This window comes from Symphodus melops (assembly GCF_947650265.1).
Source record: "Symphodus melops genome assembly, chromosome: 23".
In the NCBI taxonomy this organism is placed as follows: domain Eukaryota; kingdom Metazoa; phylum Chordata; class Actinopteri; order Labriformes; family Labridae; genus Symphodus; species Symphodus melops.
Genome location: NC_136713.1, coordinates 10,131,648 through 10,148,897, shown reverse-complemented (window position 1 = coordinate 10,148,897; position 17,250 = coordinate 10,131,648). Strand labels below are relative to the sequence as shown.

The 17,250-nt window shown below is 42.6% G+C and overlaps 1 protein-coding gene across 1 annotated transcript; it reads left to right on the top strand.

Annotated features, from left to right (window-relative positions):
- The first annotated feature begins 89 nt into the window (after positions 1-89).
- Positions 90-15,082, top strand: LOC306818652 (N-chimaerin). The gene is made up of 15 exons (XM_079336333.1): positions 90-183; positions 452-550; positions 2,468-2,506; positions 2,620-2,675; positions 4,629-4,660; positions 4,835-4,948; positions 6,050-6,176; positions 6,599-6,763; positions 10,221-10,298; positions 10,981-11,065; positions 11,412-11,585; positions 12,352-12,429; positions 12,536-12,673; positions 12,771-12,876; positions 12,982-15,082. The coding sequence occupies exons 2-15, from the start codon at positions 532-534 to the stop codon at positions 13,151-13,153; spliced, it is 1,383 nt and encodes a 460-aa protein (XP_079192459.1). The 5' UTR covers positions 90-183; positions 452-531; the 3' UTR covers positions 13,154-15,082.
- Positions 15,083-17,250: the final 2,168 nt, after the last annotated feature.

The window sequence follows — 17,250 nt, the reverse complement described above, 5'->3', positions numbered from 1 at the left end:
TAACCGATATATATATATATATTAACAAAATACAAACTTTAACTCGTCGTCTCTCTAGCAGCGCGGTATCATCAGCGAAGGTTTGTTACCATAGTTACCCCCGGAGAAAGAGAGAGCGAGAGAGGGCGAGACTGATCACGTGACACAACAAGATGGCGACTGCACTGTAGAATGGATGTGAATGTGAGTGTTATATTAGCTAACATTTAGATTGATAAAACCTCAGGGAAAATGTCGCGTTTTATGTAACCCCTTTTGTCGGCGTATTTTAAATAGATGGTTTATTGTGTAATGGGGAAAACAATCATACGAAGATGTGCTTTATTCTTGGTTCAGGCTGGGAACTAAAGTCCAAACCCGCTGACGTTATGAAGCCTTATCATTTATCGTTTCTCTTTCTTTCTTCGGGAGGGATTTTCTCTAATCTTGTTTTTTGTCTTCTCTGTTTAAGGATTTCAAATAAACTGGAACGCCTTTTCTGGATATTTGGGATCTGCTGGTTAATTTAAATCAAATCACAAAATCATCAAAATGGCCCTAAATGTCTTTGGTAAGATTTGCATTTTAATTAAGCTTATTTCTTGTTGTGTGTTGATGCTGTTATAATCATGCATACTTGATATTGACGTCAATATTTTGAACCTTTTTACGATTTTTTAAATATTATGGCTCAGTCAAGCTCTCTACTAAATAAGTCTGAAAACTCTTAAGTATTTTTTTTATTGTGTGCAACATTTTTACTCCTTTATTCATTTATTAGATTTGTTTCTGGTTACTTTCCAGAGAAAGCAAACATATGGTCCTTTTATCTGTAAAGTTAATCGATGAGCTCTGAGTTTTCTGTTTGTGTCATAGTGAATGCAGGATTTAATATATATGAGGCATTTTTATAATGTTGAATGTCTTTATTTACTCACTGGGTATAAATGATCAGAGAAACTATCAGAAAATGTGGGTCACGATCTCAATAGTTCTTCAAGCTCTGCGGTGATCATTGCTGCTAAAATGACTTGAATTAAATAAAGTTTAATACCATGAAGTACTTCAAACAGGGTCGTTCTGTCCCATGAAATGTGCACCGCTTCAGTAAGAAGAACTATGTATACCACAGGGACCCTGTCAGCATGCCAGCAGTGGATATGTTTTGTCTGGTTCCTCTTGAGTGTGTCTATCTTTGAGGGAGTGTTGCCTTGAGAAAGAGGGGAAGACGCTTGCCCGGGGAGGATTCAAAGTTATTTTGAAGACAGGATACCAGGACGACAAGTGTTGAATAGATAAGGCGTGCGGAGTGCAACGAGACAGGAAACAGGCTGTTAGTTTTTCCTCACGCAGAGAAGATTGAAGACTATATTCTTGAGTTTGCAAGATGCCAGGATGCATATCAATTTATATTATCAGGGTAAATCTATTTCCTACGTATTTTTAAATTCCCGAGCGGAGTAAGATGGCTTTGATAAAGGTTTATCTTCTCATGTTCCTCAGTTCAGGGCTTAGGGCAGTTTGCATGCAGATATTTGTCTTGTAATTGCATGTTTTAAGCTTCTTTTTTCTTCTTCTTCTTCTTCTTCTTCTTCTTCTTCTTTTATAATTGTATCCAAAGATTTCCAAGCTGTCGGGAATAAAACAAGGGTTTGGATTTGTAGAGTCTGTTTGAAAAGATGACCAAAGTGTCAGCACAATAAACAAACCCTTACCAAATGAGTATTACATCGACAAGTACGCTGCCGCTGTTAATATGCTCAACTTGCAACCCACTGCAAGCTATGACAATTGAATGTTCACGCCACAGAACGGGAACCTGAAAGGGATTCACAATCTGTGGAAATGTTCTTTAGCTACTGCAGAGTTTAGCCAAACTCCATATGAGCGCCCGAGGCTGTTCATTATCCTCTAATGAGTCACACTTTATGATCTGCAATGAGGAAACACTCCTATGTAATCTACAATTCATTTAAGGCGTGCAGGCCTAAAGGGGTGCGACAGCAAAGGCTTGTCTTGCCGGACAGATTGCATTAAGAGCCCATTTGAATTTTATTACATTTTTGCAGTACAAAATGCTTCATGCAGGAGATGTTTTCATGAAATCACCTCGGGCTCTTTTTATCCTGAGGGAGGCATCATCAATCACACTGAAAGCCAGAGAATACTGCATGAAAATGATAGAGATGAAAGTCACCATCAGTGTTAGAAATCTTTTCCAAAAACTGCATAATCCCCGCGAGGAATCTCAGGTTTTTTATTTGATTCTTTCAAATCTGTGAACTCTCATGCAGCACAAATTAAATCAGTGTTTCAGTCACACCTTCATTCTCTGTCCTAGTTCACTGATTTAAAAACAGGAAAGAAGGAAAGTGAAACATCAAGATCCTATCCTGGCCTCATAGTGTTGATGGTTCCTGTGAAGACAGTTTGTCCACTCGGGGGCGACATAGCTTAGCAAACTAACTCGACCTCTTTCCTCCCTCAGATCATGATGAATACAGGCCACCGGTGTGGAAGTCGTACTGTAAGTATTTCAGAAACAGGAAGTTGTTGTTAATTCTTTTTTTTTTTCTTTTCTTTTTTTCAAGTTCATTCGGTTTCGTCTTCACTGATGATTTTGTGTTTTTTCTGCATCAGTGTACCAGCTCCAGCAGGAGGCGCCACATCCTCGCAGACTCACCTGCACCTGCGAGGTAAGAAAGTATACGTATAAATATGAGAGAGAGAGAGACCCACATATTGCCAGTGTATTTGTGCAGGCTCAAGAGTGCAATTCAAATCAACAAATGACCAAATGTTGGGCACCGAGGTTTGTATACTGTAGAAACAGGTTGTAACATTGTTATTGTTAGATGAGACTTCTTTCACATTTTCAAACACCACACACAGTCTAACAGCAGGTACAAGTGAACATTACCAACTACAACAAAAGTTGTCTGGATAAAAAGCCTCAAGCTAGCAGAAAGTGTGTGTGTGTGTGTGTGTGTGTGTGTGTGTGTGTGTGTGTGTGTGTGTGTGTGTGTGTGTGTGTGTGTGTGTGTGTGTGTGTGTGTGTGTGTGTGTGTGTGTGTGTGTGTGTGTGTGTGTGTGTGTGTGTGTGTGTGTGTGTGTGTGTGTGCCTCCTTGGAGGCTGCATTCGCTGACTTAGCTTTGTAGAAGGGGCTGATTGTTTTTCACCAATCCATTGTCTGCAGGGAAAACATCTGTTAATGCGATCGAGAAATGTGGAACACCTTGTGATTACTTTTGTTTTTATTGTTAGTACAAGAACTTTTAGTAACAGTAAAGAAAAGCCAGCTTCATCTGTTGTTTATTTTTCTGGGCCAAGCACCTGCTGTGCTTTTATCAGAGGTGGAAGCATGACACGCTGCACTAAAAGGGGAGATAGGTCAAAGGTTAAAACATTTTTCACATATTTGTCTTCTTTTAAACTGATGTGAAGCGTTCTTCCCCCCTCGAGTTTTGTTCATGGTTTCGCTCCAGGCATCCAGATGTTCAGGTGAGTTGCTGATGTCCAGTTAATGCCACGCACCAGCACCTCTGCCCCCTGAGGGACACGGCCACCAGATGTGTGTGAGATTAAAGGCGGCGCTGTTTGTGTCAATCTGTTGAAGACTGTCCTCTTACAGCTTGTTGGATGTTTGTGTTCAGTGAACAGCTGGCGGCTCTCTGGCCTGGTCAGGTAGTCGGTGGTGCCGCTGACCCAGTTATACCACCAGCAGACTGGCTGACAGACGGAGTCCAAAAGCCCCCCTAACCCCCGCCCATGTTGTCTACTGGGACTCCAGCCATATGTGATTTAATGATGCACCAATAAGCACTTCGTCTGTGGCTGGTGTTTTTTTTAATTTATGGCATGTTGAGGTGATCTAAATCTCCAGGTTATAACATTATTTACAAAGCTCTATCCCGTCAGTGGCACACGTGAAGGTGATGACATCATTGAATCAGCTCGTTGTGAAGTGAACACGGCGGGGATTTGGATTGCCGTCCGGACAGGATGAGCACTCTGCTACGTGTAGTCAAGGATGTGTTTGGAGCATCAGCTATGGGTCGGAGTCTGTGTGCTCCCTGAGGCCTGAGAGCAGTCGCTGTCCAAAGGTGCACATGCATGGCTGATATGAAGGAAGCACTTAACAAACCTCCCTTCACTCTCTGACTCGTAGCTTGAATAAGTATTGGGATTACGTCCGTGAGCAGCCGTACTGCTCCTGTAAATGTTCCTTCCTGTGTTCTCTCTCGCTCTCTTTGCTTCTTTCACACACAGCAGCCCGTTTAATATTCAGCGTGGTTTGCTGGTTCCTGGTTGATTTATTGGCTGCACAGCAGTTTTGTTGAGAACAACAGAACGTTCAGCTTTTTATTTTTTATTTTTTTATGTGACTCTTGCAATATTCCCTGCACCCACACACACCCACACACACACACACACACACACACACACACACACACACGAACTGGAGCACATACACACAAACACACTGGTTACCCTTTGAGGTTTAAATACAAGTCTCGAAAAATAGGCCAAGTCTGGGAAAAAGTACTTTTGTCAAAGTTGGTTGTTAACGTTTTCTTCTCCTTGAGTTAAATTCGGAACATTTAATTTTTCTGCCCTACACTATTAATCCTGTTTCCTTTCCCTGCAGGTCAACAATCGACCTAAATACTACGGAAGAGAGTAAGTAAGCCTTCTCCGTGACCATCTTTTTGGTTTTTTATTACAAATAAATGTTATTGGGCACGCGAAAGCCCAATTTGCGGAGGGAAATATGTCTTTGATTGAGCAGCGCGCCTCTCCAATATTCCGATTTTAAAATTCACGGTGTGCTGTCTGTACTTCCTCCCCGTCCAGGTACCACGGGATGATCTCCAGAGAAGAGGCCGACCTGTTGCTGAGTCAGGCCGAAGGCAGCTACCTCATCAGGGAGAGTCAGAGACAGCCGGGCACGTACACGCTGGCTCTCAGGTCTGTGAATAGAGCTGTCTTAGAGGGACGTGCACAGTTTAGAACCAATGTCGTGTTCGCTTGACTGCTCTGACGCGGACTCTTTTCGGCTCTTTTTAAGACACAGGTTTTCTATTTTATTCTGTATTCATTGTTTCAAACGATGCTGGTCTCATTCTTTGAATTTGATTTGACGATACTCCAGGTAATAATCCCAAAGACATAACTAAAGAGGGTTTAGCTTTTCTGTGAATCCCCTGAGAGCTTGTAGCTGCCTGACCTCCCTCGCCCTTTTTTTTTAATCAGGCAAGGTGAGAAAATGAGAAGCCATGTGAACGTTAAGCCTGTCCGATAGCGAGCGCTCAGACCACCAGGTTCAGGTACGAGGGTGTTTAAAGGCAGAAGTCGAGCTATAAGCTGCTCAGAGGAGATCATCTGTGGACTCACATGGCCCTCCTTCGCAGCGCCTACTCATTTTATCTTTAGCACCCACTTAGCGTTAGCCTGGTTAGCATATGAAATGTCAAAATGTCAGTGTAGCATATGACCTGTCATTTTCCTGAAGAAGAAGAAGAAGGCGTCACACTTTTAAACGGGTGCGTGGCTTAGTTTGAATTTGGTTTCGGGTCAGTTTTATCTATTCATAGCCACGTCATTCTTCCACCTGCACACTTTATCCCTCTCTCTCCATCTCTTTTAATCCCTGTGGTTTTTTAATTACCTTCCATAAATACCCCCCTCATAAACTAGTGTTACCGCTTTGGGTCTGCAGAAAAAGAAAAAGGTTGGATTTTGGGTTAATGATGTAACTGTGTCGCTTTATGCGGCGGTGGTTTCATTGTGATCCACTGAGGAGCAGATAATGTGTTGGCCCAGTTAAGAGTCAGTCCATCAAAGCTCTGCCTCTCCGACTTTGTGCCAGTTTGGGGCTTTTGATTAGCCCAGTAAAGGTCCGCATGGAGACGGATGCGTTTCCCCATGGTACAGTGAAGTGTGTCGTCCCGTACCTCGAATACATCTTCACGTCTTATCACCCGGTTCAACAAAAAGCCCAATGTGTCCGCTTTAACACTGCTGGTCGCGTGCTGAACGAGGCTAATGCCACGCTCCATTCTGTTGTAGATTCGGGAACCAGACGAGAAACTTCCGTCTCTACCACGATGGGAAGCACTTTGTCGGAGAGAAGAGGTTCGAGTCCATCCACGACCTGGTTACAGACGGCCTCATCACACTCTATATTGAGACAAAGGTGTGTGTGTGTGTGTGTGTGTGTGTGTGTGTGTGTGTGTGTGTGTGTGTGTGTGTGTGTGTGTGTGTGTGTGTGTGTGTGTGTGTGTGTGTGTGTGTGTGTGTGTGTGTGTGTGTGTGTGTGTGTGTGTGTGTGTGTGTGTGTGTGTGTGTGTGTGTGTGTGTGTGTGTGTGTGTGTGTGTGTGTGTGTGTGTGTGCTTCTTAACCACTCGATTAAAGAAGCAGAACTTTGTAACATCCACACCAACATTGAGAAGTCTTGTGCGTAACACTTGCTGCAGTGAGGCTCATTGACCAAGGCTGACTCGTTGTAATCAATGATTGTAAATACTCACATCATACCAGCTCCTAGGACTCTCCAACATAGACCCCATCAAGTCCAAATGTAAAAGAATGAAATGACAGTGCGTGCTTTCTGTCAGGCTGCGGAGTACATCGCCAAGATGACCATAAACCCCATCTACGAACACGTGGGCTACACCACCTTAAATCAGGAGCCCACCCTGAAGAAGCACCTGCCGCTCCTCAGCCCCGAGGCCCCAGACGGACCCACTCCGGCGAAAGACGACTGCGACACTGAGGAGAGGGTGAGGAACACAAACCCCTTCATCATTTTGCCGTGGTACTTGGTTGTTATTTTTGGCTGCTCTCAGACGTTTAGTGAGCTTAAAGTTTTGTTTAGGAGCGTTCTGGTTTTTCTTTTTTTGCTCCTTGAAGGACAACGTGGTGTCTTTTTCCAACGTGAAATCTCATCCTGCTGACTTTCACAGGCAAAAGTATGAATATGGATGTCATATATAGGTCTTTAAGAGACATCAGGATTCATTTCACAAAGTGTTAAAAACTCCTCACAGTAGCTTTAAAGTTTGTTGTTATGAAATGCAAAACCGGGCAAATTTCCTTTTGTCATTATTCAAATTTTTAGATGCCGTTGGGGATCGATTGATACCCTCCGAACTCGTCCCTCTCTGCTACACCAGATAGATTCTTGACTCAGATTCATGCAGGAGCTTGAGCCTTAATCATCCTTTAATTACCTTGTGCTTTTGGTAAAACAGCCTGAAAACTGGAGGGTCTTTTGGGGGTTGTTTGGAAGAAGGAATAAAGTGATCAGAATAAAGGATGTCTAAATGTTCCCATGAGGAGTCAAGACCGAAACAACTCCTTCAAATGAACAATTATAAGACAAGTTGGAGCTTTTAGTAAGTCTGGGGACTTTTGCCAATTTGACGAAGTTTCCCATCAGTACATTTTGCGACTGAAGTCAGAAGACGCAAAACCAGAGTTTTTAGTGTTTATAGCATCATAATATCTGGAGAGTGATGTGAAAAGTATAAAACGATAAGTCTTGGATCTTTAGTGTTGGAGTGTGAAGGTGACATGGGGGAGCTAAAGCCCTGCAGAGAGGTGAGTGGAGGCTAAAGGTGAGGATGGTTCCTGTATTTACTGTGCTGGGATGGAAGGAGGGGGAGTCTGTTAAAGGAAAGGAGGAGGAGGAAGGATGCAGAGGAGAGATGGCCTCCAGCCAAGGGCTCTGCAGTAAAATTACATAACAGCAGCTCGCCTGCGGAAACTGTCCATCTCGAAAAGCTGCCTTCTTCGTATTCAGAACCTTGTTCCACTTTGTTTTTGTCTCATTTGTTTGCGCTCATTTCTGAAGCGTTCAGTCTTGCACCCAGAGGGCTGTCTGAAAACTTTTTCCGAAGGTGGAAATACGGATGAGGAGCGAGTTCTGGATGCAAATTATGCAGCGATGCTTGATGTATAATTTTGGTTCTGCAGCCGTGTGGTTTCATTAAAAAAAAGGAGCAGGGAGATGCAGCCATTCGTGCAAATTGCTCTGAAACGCAGAGACTCACATTTATATGCAAACACACACACACACATTTTTGTTTCTTATTCTTACAAAATGAACAAATGTCTCACCAAACACACCAACAGGCTCATAGCAAAGTATTGTGTGCTACACCAGTACTGAACCTCCTGAGGCCTTGTATGACCTGCAGTGCATGACTGACCGTGCTGCACCTCATACATCACTGTCGATGCTGTGCGTGTGCGTGCGTGCGTGTATGCGTGCATGCGTGTGTGTGTGTGTGTGTTGGGGGTGGCCCTGTGGACGTGTGTGCTTTCATAATTGGCTGGATTTGCAGACAAAGCAGTACGGCTCGCAGTGACATTGAGAGCAGAGGTGGCTTTCTGCAGGGAAGACGGAACGGAACCTGCATATATCATGCCGACACATTTCAGCTTTGCAGCGTTTATCTGGGGTTAAATGCGGAGTAACGGCCCCTCTGAGGGTGATTAAGACTCGACTCAGCTGATGAGTTATTAATTTTTAATTTTCAAGGCCTTGTTTTGCGAGTCAGTTCACTTGAGGGTGACAGGAGCAGATTTGAACCTTTATTTCTTTTTAAATTATACGAAAAAACCTTTACATTGTTCTTTTGTTTTTCTTTTTTTCAAAGACCCATTTCCGAGGATAAACGTGCACACATGTAGTGCTTAAATTCAACACAGTTGAGATATTTGTGACATCTTTTTAAATGTCTGTCACTACTTTGCTAAAAATCTTGTGTCCTCGTTCTGAAATTTAAAAAAAACAGTTTCATCCCTTAAAGCTTGTGAGTACTTCCCAGAGAGTGGGAGGACTCGATGCAGTCCTCCTGTTTGTTTGTTGAACGTGTTCAAAAAAATGTCCAAAAAAAAAAGCCCAAACATCCTCCTACCAGAGGCTGCACTTAACCAGAAAACCTCAAAAATGGACTTTGTGAGCCTTCAACTATTCTTGTATAATGCTGCTCGTTTGAGGAGGAATAATGGCCGACCTCGGCTTTTGATTTGTAAAGGGGCCGTGTAAGGACATGCAAAAAACCTGCACAAAAACAAGACTCGAGCTGCTATTTACAGCCAAAAAATTTTGTGTGAGAAATTGGTGTAAAATATGAGAAAACTAAATCGATGGTGAAACGCAAAAGAAAGATGGGAAACAAAGAGGGAAAAAAGTGTGAACGACTGAATGAAATCCCAGCATTTTTCGTTCATTCTTTCCCTCCCTCTCGTTCTCCTGGGACAGGAGAGGTGGCAGAATTGTTTTCGAAACAACAAGAACCGCTGCTTCTGATTGGCTCCTTCCTCTCTCAATGTGACCTGTTAAATTCATCCATTACTGCACCGGAGCACCCCTCCTCCTTCTCCTCATCTTCTTTCTCTCTCCGCCTCTGTCACCTCCCTCCTCCGCTGGTTTGCTGCCTGCCGAGTGTGCGGAGGCAAAGCCGATTAACTCACACACACACACACACACGCTGAGCCATGTGGGCTGAAGCGCTCACCTACACGAGACTCCGAGACGGGGATGCACATTCTGCCGCATCAGTCAGCTCTGCAGGATTTACAGGACGCTTTTCAAGAATTTTAGAGCCATACAAGGGAACTTTTTCTCATCATTTTTGATTATTTTTTTTTTGGTTCCCAGAGGAGCAGGCTTTTGTTTTTTCTTTTTTGTTGTTGTGATCTGGGATTGCAGCACACAGCAGCATCAGTATGCAGAGCTAATCTGATTGGCTGATCTTTGTGGTACTGAAACAGCAGGATTGGTCGTGTGTTTGCTCCTTTATTTGGGATGTTGTTGTCCGATGGAGCTTGAAATTATTTGTCCTATTTTTTCCCCCCTTTTTCTTCATTTTTCCTCAGAAGTCGTTTCTTTATAGCCTGAACGAGACTTTCCTCTCTAAGTGACCGTTGATTTGTTCCCACAGTGTGAGTTAATTTCATATTCAGACTACAGCTCCCACAATGCCGAGCCGAGAGTCCTACATGGTAAAGAAAGGTAAAAAGAAACCCCGCAGGCGAGTGGAGAAGGACACGGGTCCGAAGGGTTCTTTCTTCTCAGCAGCTCTGGGTTTGAACGCCAGCGCTGGTTCCATTCCTTCCCTGCCGATCTCCAGCAGCAACCCGGACCCTACAAGGGTGCCGGCCCCCTCCAAACCCACCTCCCCTGCTTCCACATTCTGGCAACCAATCAGATCTTTTGCCCTTTCGCAGCTTACGTCGCTGGTGCGGCGGGCCACCCTGAGGGAGAGCGACTTAGCGCCCAAGTACGAGAAGGTCCACAACTTCAAGGTGAGCCGCTCCCCCACACTTCTCCATCCTGTTCTGTGTGCGAGGACTCGCTGATTCAGCTCACAGGGTCTTATTCAAATTCAACTCGGAGAGCATGGAGCGCACACCCACACACACACACACACACACACACACACACACACACACGTGTAAACGCACGTTTAAAGCTTCTTTTCAGGACTTCAGATTCAGACATTTACATATTACAAGTAGCTATTAGCAAGAAGCACAAAGGTCAGAACTCCAATGCACTGAGCGAAAGAGGAAGCTGGACCAACACACACACACACACACACACACACACACACACACACACACACACACACACACACACACACACACACACACACACACACACACACACAGGAGCTCCTCAGTAGGGTGAAGGTTATTAGCATTTCATTATATACTCTAGAGCCAATTTCTGAATTAAATGAGCAGATAAAAATTCTATAAATCTCTTATTGCCTGAGCTTTTCTCTCGTCTATTATTGCATGATAAAGGTAATGACTCGTATTGGCCCCGTCTGTCTTTTCCTCACCTTAATCTTCCTGTAGTCCTTCAGAAATATTCACTCGATGCATTCTTCCGTCTCTCCGCGTGTGTTTTGACTGTTCGTCTGTTTGCTGTTGTTGATTCTGCGAATCGTCAAAAAGCCTTTTTTTCTTCCTCTCTGGCCAGGTTCATACATTCAGAGGCCCCCACTGGTGCGAGTACTGTGCCAACTTCATGTGGGGTCTCATCGCTCAGGGAGTCAAGTGTGCAGGTAAAACACTCTCAGCCTCAGGATTTCAGTTACTCGTTCAATCGTCAAATAAACCCAAACGGGCGGCTATTTTATTTTTTATTTTTTTTATTTTTTTTAAGCTCCTCTGGTGTTCAGCATGTTTGGACTTTTTTTTTCTTTAAATCGTGACTCAGTTAGTTAGTCACCTTAGCTGTTGACTCATCTGTGCATCATCAACTTTAAATGTTAACTTTGTGCACCTACGCTTCAGGACAAGTTTTATATGCCTCTTCTCGTTTTTATTTACGCCTCACTCTGATCCTCATGCACACAAAATGAACTTTAAGTGGGCGCACAGTGAGCTTAAAGTCTCCTTTTCTGTCAGATTGCGGCTTGAACGTCCACAAGCAGTGCTCCAAAGTGGTGCCGAACGACTGCCAGCCGGACCTGCGGCACGTCAAGAAGGTGTACAGCTGCGACCTGACCACGCTCGTCAAAGCCCACAACACCAAGAGGCCCATGGTGGTGGACATGTGCATACAGGAGATCGAGGCCAGAGGTGAGAGGAGGCGAAGAATTAGAGTGGGCATGAGTGTTTGTGTGTGAGTCAGCGGTTATATAAACGTTGAGAGAAAAGGGTTGAACGCCCACAGGCTGTGCGTCTTTATGTAAGATGCGTGTTTTTATTAATATCCCTTCCCTCCTGGGATGGAAGACGTCACCAGGGAGATGCAGCAGACAGAGTTTTATAGACGACGATACAACATGAAATCAATGCAGACACCTGACTGGAAGTGATTGAACTTGACAGAACAATCTATTCCCTCACACCCTCCCACTCTGACTCTAGTCTCCCTTTCTCTAATCAATCCTTATTGCATCCTCCCCCCTCTCCTCTTCTGTCTCCTCTTTCTCGGTCTCCTTCGTTTTAGTTTACACAACACGCTCCATTTCCACGACACGTGAAGAAAGAAACGGTCGCAAAAAGGCCGCTCGTGTTTGTCAATATCAGTTTTCAGAATGACCAGCCAATTTAAGCAATCAGAAAATCGGTCATAAAGAAACGGGTGCAGCGGGTGTTGAGTTTTTGAGCAGGTTGTATTGCATGTATACAGCCCGACTGTCCTTTCTTTGAAGCAGCCGCGAAATGCATTTTGAATTAATTACACGTGAAAAGAAGACTCGCAAAGGTGGTCTTCGACTTGACTGAAATTGAGTCATGCTTATTTAATTTGACCCTCTCCTATTCAATGTCATATTTGATGACTTATCGATTCACTTGTCATCTAAATGTTGTGGTGCCTCCTCTCCTCGTCTTGCCTCAGGTCTTCAGTCGGAGGGTTTGTACAGAATATCAGGCTTCAGTGAGCTGATCGAAGATGTGAAGCTGGCTTTCGATCGAGGTGAGTGTTTGTTTGTTTTTCTCCATCTGACCGTCTTTTCCCTCCCTGGTAGTTACATCATCGTTGTTCCTTTCATTTTTTTCACGCCTCGATTCCATCGACGCAGACGGAGAGAAGGCCGATATTTCCTCAAACGCCTACGAGGACATCAACATCATCACCGGAGCCCTCAAGCTGTACTTCAGAGAGCTGCCGATCCCCCTCATCACGTACGACGCACACCCACGCTTCATAGAAGCCGCAAGTAAGTCCGCGCACTGTCGGCGACAGTTTGAAAGCTTGGAAGTCACTGAGAGAAGATGTTTGTGAAAGGTCCGTTTTTGATTTGAATTGTTTTTCAGAGATTACAGACCCTGAAAAACGCCTGGAGGCTGTACACGAGGCCTTGAAGCTGCTGCCTCCTGCTCACTGCGAGACTCTGCGTTACCTCATGGCTCACCTGAAGAGGTCTGAATGTCGTACCTTGATCTGTCTTACCTAAACCTGTCACTAAGCTGAATCTAGATGTGTTCAGTCCTGTGCCGCTCACTTTCCCGCCCTGTCTCCCTCCAGAGTCATCCAGTCAGAGAAGGAGAACCTCATGACCAGCGAGAACCTGGGCATCGTCTTCGGCCCCACGCTGATGAGAGCCCCCGAGCTGGACGCCATGACGGCGCTCAATGACATCCGCTACCAGAGACTGGTGGTGGAAACGCTCATCACCAACGAGGACGTGTTGTTCTGAGAGGAGGTGAAAAGATGGAAGGAAAAGAAGACTTTCACAGAAAAAGAACACAAAACTGAAAACTTTCACTGACAGTTCACTTCCTGTCGGGAGGAGTGAAGAACAATGAAGGATACAACTTTGCAAAGAAGGAATTCACTTTGACGTTTCCAACTTTTCTGAATGTCCACAAAATGTCAAACTCAAACAAAAGACGTCTTTTTCCAGCCTTACTCGAAGAGAAAAAAAAAAAAAAAGACTTATCACTTTCAGCGAACAGGAAAAAAGCTGAACAATTTCCTCCGTCATTTGAAGAAATGAACAGCAGCATTATTGGCGACACACTGCATTATCATTGTGCATGTTTTCTCTTTCTTAAAGGGATGCCTTGGCAGCTTTTAGTCCATCTTTAAAGCGTTTAAACTCTTCCTGCTCAGCTAATGCCCGCTCGTTCCTCTGAATGGAGCTTAATGTGACTTGGACCTATTCCTCTTTTAAGAACTCTTTACATCACAGCTCCCCCTGCTGTTCCATTCACAGCGTTGTAACGGCTGTTTATCATAGTACTTCTTTCGCAGCTTATTAGTTTTTAATGACTAAAACAGAACAATAATGCCCCAGTTAATCTCTACTTTAAAAAAAGAAAAATTAACTCACCAATAACATCTGATAATGGCACTAAAGGAGCTGCACATTTAACAATTACACATCTTTTTCTAATCTCTTTTCTCTTTTCTCAACCAACATGCTTTTTCTTTTTTTTTAAAGCTAAATTTGAGGCGGAAGTTAAAGACAATTTCTGCTTTTAATTGCAGCTCTGCCTACTTCTCAACCGGGACTTTCAATCTAAGTATTTGGAAAGCATCTTCAACCTAAAACGTGTTGTATGTAACGCAGATCATTTGGCCGTGAAATGGAGGAGTGAACACAAAGAGGCGGATGGAGAAAAGAGAAAGCACATGATCATACGTGACTTGAAATAAATGTGAAACGACTTCATGCTTTTTTTTTTTTTAGTAAAATTGTCATTAAGAAGTGTTACCAGGCAGATTGTGTGTTAAAGCAAACTTTTAGGTTTCTTCATTGCACGCCTGGCTGCCATGGCGTGTCAGCTTGATTGGTCTCGATGGAAAAATTCAGATGCTTTAGGAGCTATAGATTACTTGAAATGTAGTGACATTCCTCCTGACGATGGAGAGCTCAATACATTCATATTCAAACCTTTTTGTTTCTCCACTTAACGTCTGACTGTCTGCCGTCGTGTCGGCTCTAACGTACCCCGCTGCAGCTTTGTCATGTAACTGTGAAGTTGTGAGAAAAAGTAAGGCTCACGTGTAGCTAAAGGAGGCCGGTTATGATACGTTAGACTTCATCTGAATACTTTCACAGCGCGTCTCTTGCAGATATGTGAGCATCAGCTACGGGCTAAACACTGAAGGTTATTTTGAAATGTGGTGATGTAAGAGAGCAGTATTAATGTGGGACGATGTTTCCAATCAAGAATAATATGAAGGAGGGATTTAGCTGTGATTTTTTTTTTTTTTGTACTTGTGCCATATAGAAAGGTGGAGGTGTAGAATTAATGCCTTGTGCATGTATAAAACCCACCTTAACTAACACACTTAAACCCCCTCTTCATTGGTTTACCACCCCCATTTCTGTCGGGGGGGGGGGGGGGTTGTAAAATATCAAACTGGATGTAAAATAAAAGTAACATGAGCTTTTTTCTAACTTCTTTTTTGACTTACTGTTTATTATTTCTGTGTATCTCACATGTACTAACCACAGTAAGACTAACCTGATGAAAACGTTTGAGCCTTCAGTGATCTGTGATACTTGCTTTTTTTTTTGCATCATTAAATGTCCTTTTTTATTATTTTTATTATTGTCATTGCTGTACAGTATTTTCTATATGGTTTATGCATGGTGAAATTAAATTATTAAAACATGTCTCCAGCCTGATTACATTACGAATATAAACACATTACAGCTTTTCACTATGATGAATTCAGCGTTCATTAAAAACGTAGTTTTCGTTTAGATTTACTGTCAGCTATGTCTGTTAACATGTGACAGTGAAAATATAGCAGTGCTGTTTTTTCTTGTTGCAGGTTTACCAAAAAGAAGATTGTTAGTTTCAGCACTTTTAAAAGTCCCAAGGGGTAACAATTAGCCAGCTTTTTAAAGAAAAATAGGGAATCCTTTTCTACCAGTAAAAGAAGAGACAAGATAAATTAATAGAAATATCTCCATGGTTACGTTACTGTGGAAAAAGCAGTTGTACAGTAGATCATCTTTCAAGTAATTTACCCTAAAGTAAAAGAAGTAAAAGTAAAATAACCCTTTAAAGCTATTTGTATCATATTTGGTACTTATATTGTTACTCATATTTTAAAAAGAGTATTAAAACAACGCACCATTACTTGATAATTTATTATTTTTATTATACAGTGGTATGCAAAAGTTTGGGCACCCCTATAAAATTTTCATGATTTTCCTTTATAAGTCATTGGTTGTTTTGATAAGAAATCTCAGTTAAATATATGATATAGGAGACAAACACAGTGATATTTGAGAAGTCAAATAAAGTGTATATGATTTACTGAAAGTGTGCAATAATTATTTAAACAAAATTAGGCATGTGCATAAATTTAGGCACCCTTGACATTTCATTGATTTCAATACCTTTAGCATTAATTATTGGAACTCAAAATTGGTTTGGTAGCCTCAGTGAGCCTTCAGCTCCATACACAGGTTAAACTAATCACGAGAAAGGGTATTTAAGGAGGCAAATTGTAAGTGTTTGTCCTCTTTGCATGTTCTCTGAAGAGTGGCAACATGGGAGCCTCAAAACAACTCTCAAATGACCTGAAAACAATAATTGCTCAACATCATGGTTTAGGGGAAGGATACAGAAAACTACTTCAAAAATTTAAGCTCTCAGTTTCTGTGAGAAACATTGTGACGAATTGGAAGAGCACAGGCACAGTTCTAGTTAAGGCCCTAAGTGGCAGAACAAGAAAAATCTCAGATAAGCACAGGCGAAGGGTGGTGAGAACAGACAACTGCCAACCAACAGAGCAGCTCCACAGACCTGCAACATCATCTTGCTGCAGATGGTATCATTGTGCATCGTTCAACTATTCAGCAGCGCACATTACACAAGGAGATGCTGTATGGAAGTAAATAATGCATAAAAAGCCTTTTCTCTTAAACCACCACAAACAGAGTCACTTGAGGTGTGCTAAAGCACATTTGAACAAGCCAACTTCATTTTGGAATAAGGTGCTGTGGACTGATGAAACTAAAATATCATAATTTGGGCAAACCAAGGGACGTTATTAATGGCGGAAAAAGAACACAGCAAGAGAAACACTTGCTACCTACAGTAAAATTTGGTGCCGGTTCCATCATGCTGTGGGTCTGTGTGGTCAGTGCAGGGACTGGGAATCCTGTTGAAGTTGAGGGTCGCATGGATTCCACTCAATATTAGCAGATTCTTGAGAACAATGTCCAGGAATCAGGGACAAAGTCGAAGTTGCGCCAGAGCTGGATCTTTAAATAAGACACCAACCCTAAACATTGCTTGAAATCTACTCAGGCATTCATGCAAAAGAACAAATAAAATGGTCTGGAATGGCCATCTCAGTCCCCAGACCTGAATATTATTGAAAATTTGTGGTGTGATTTAAAACAGGCTGTCCATGTTTAGAAGCGATCAAACCTGACTGAATTGGAGATGTTTTGTGAAGAACAATGGTCTAAAATACCTTCCACAAGAATCCAGATTCTAATTGGAAGTGTTTAGAGACTGTTATTTCTGCAACGGGAGGATGCACAAAATATTTAGTGAATTTTTCTTTTGGGGTGCCTAAATTTATGCACATGCCTAATTTTGTTTACATAATTATTGCACACTTTCAGTAAATCATATACACTTTATTTCACTTATCAAATATCAGTGTTTGTCTCCTATATGATATATTTAACTCAGATTTCTAATCAAAACAACTTATAAAGGAAAATCATGAAAATTTACAGGGGTGCCCAAACTTTTGCATACCACTGTAGTTAAATGGTGTTAAAATGTGTGGATCAAATTTGATGCTGCACGTATA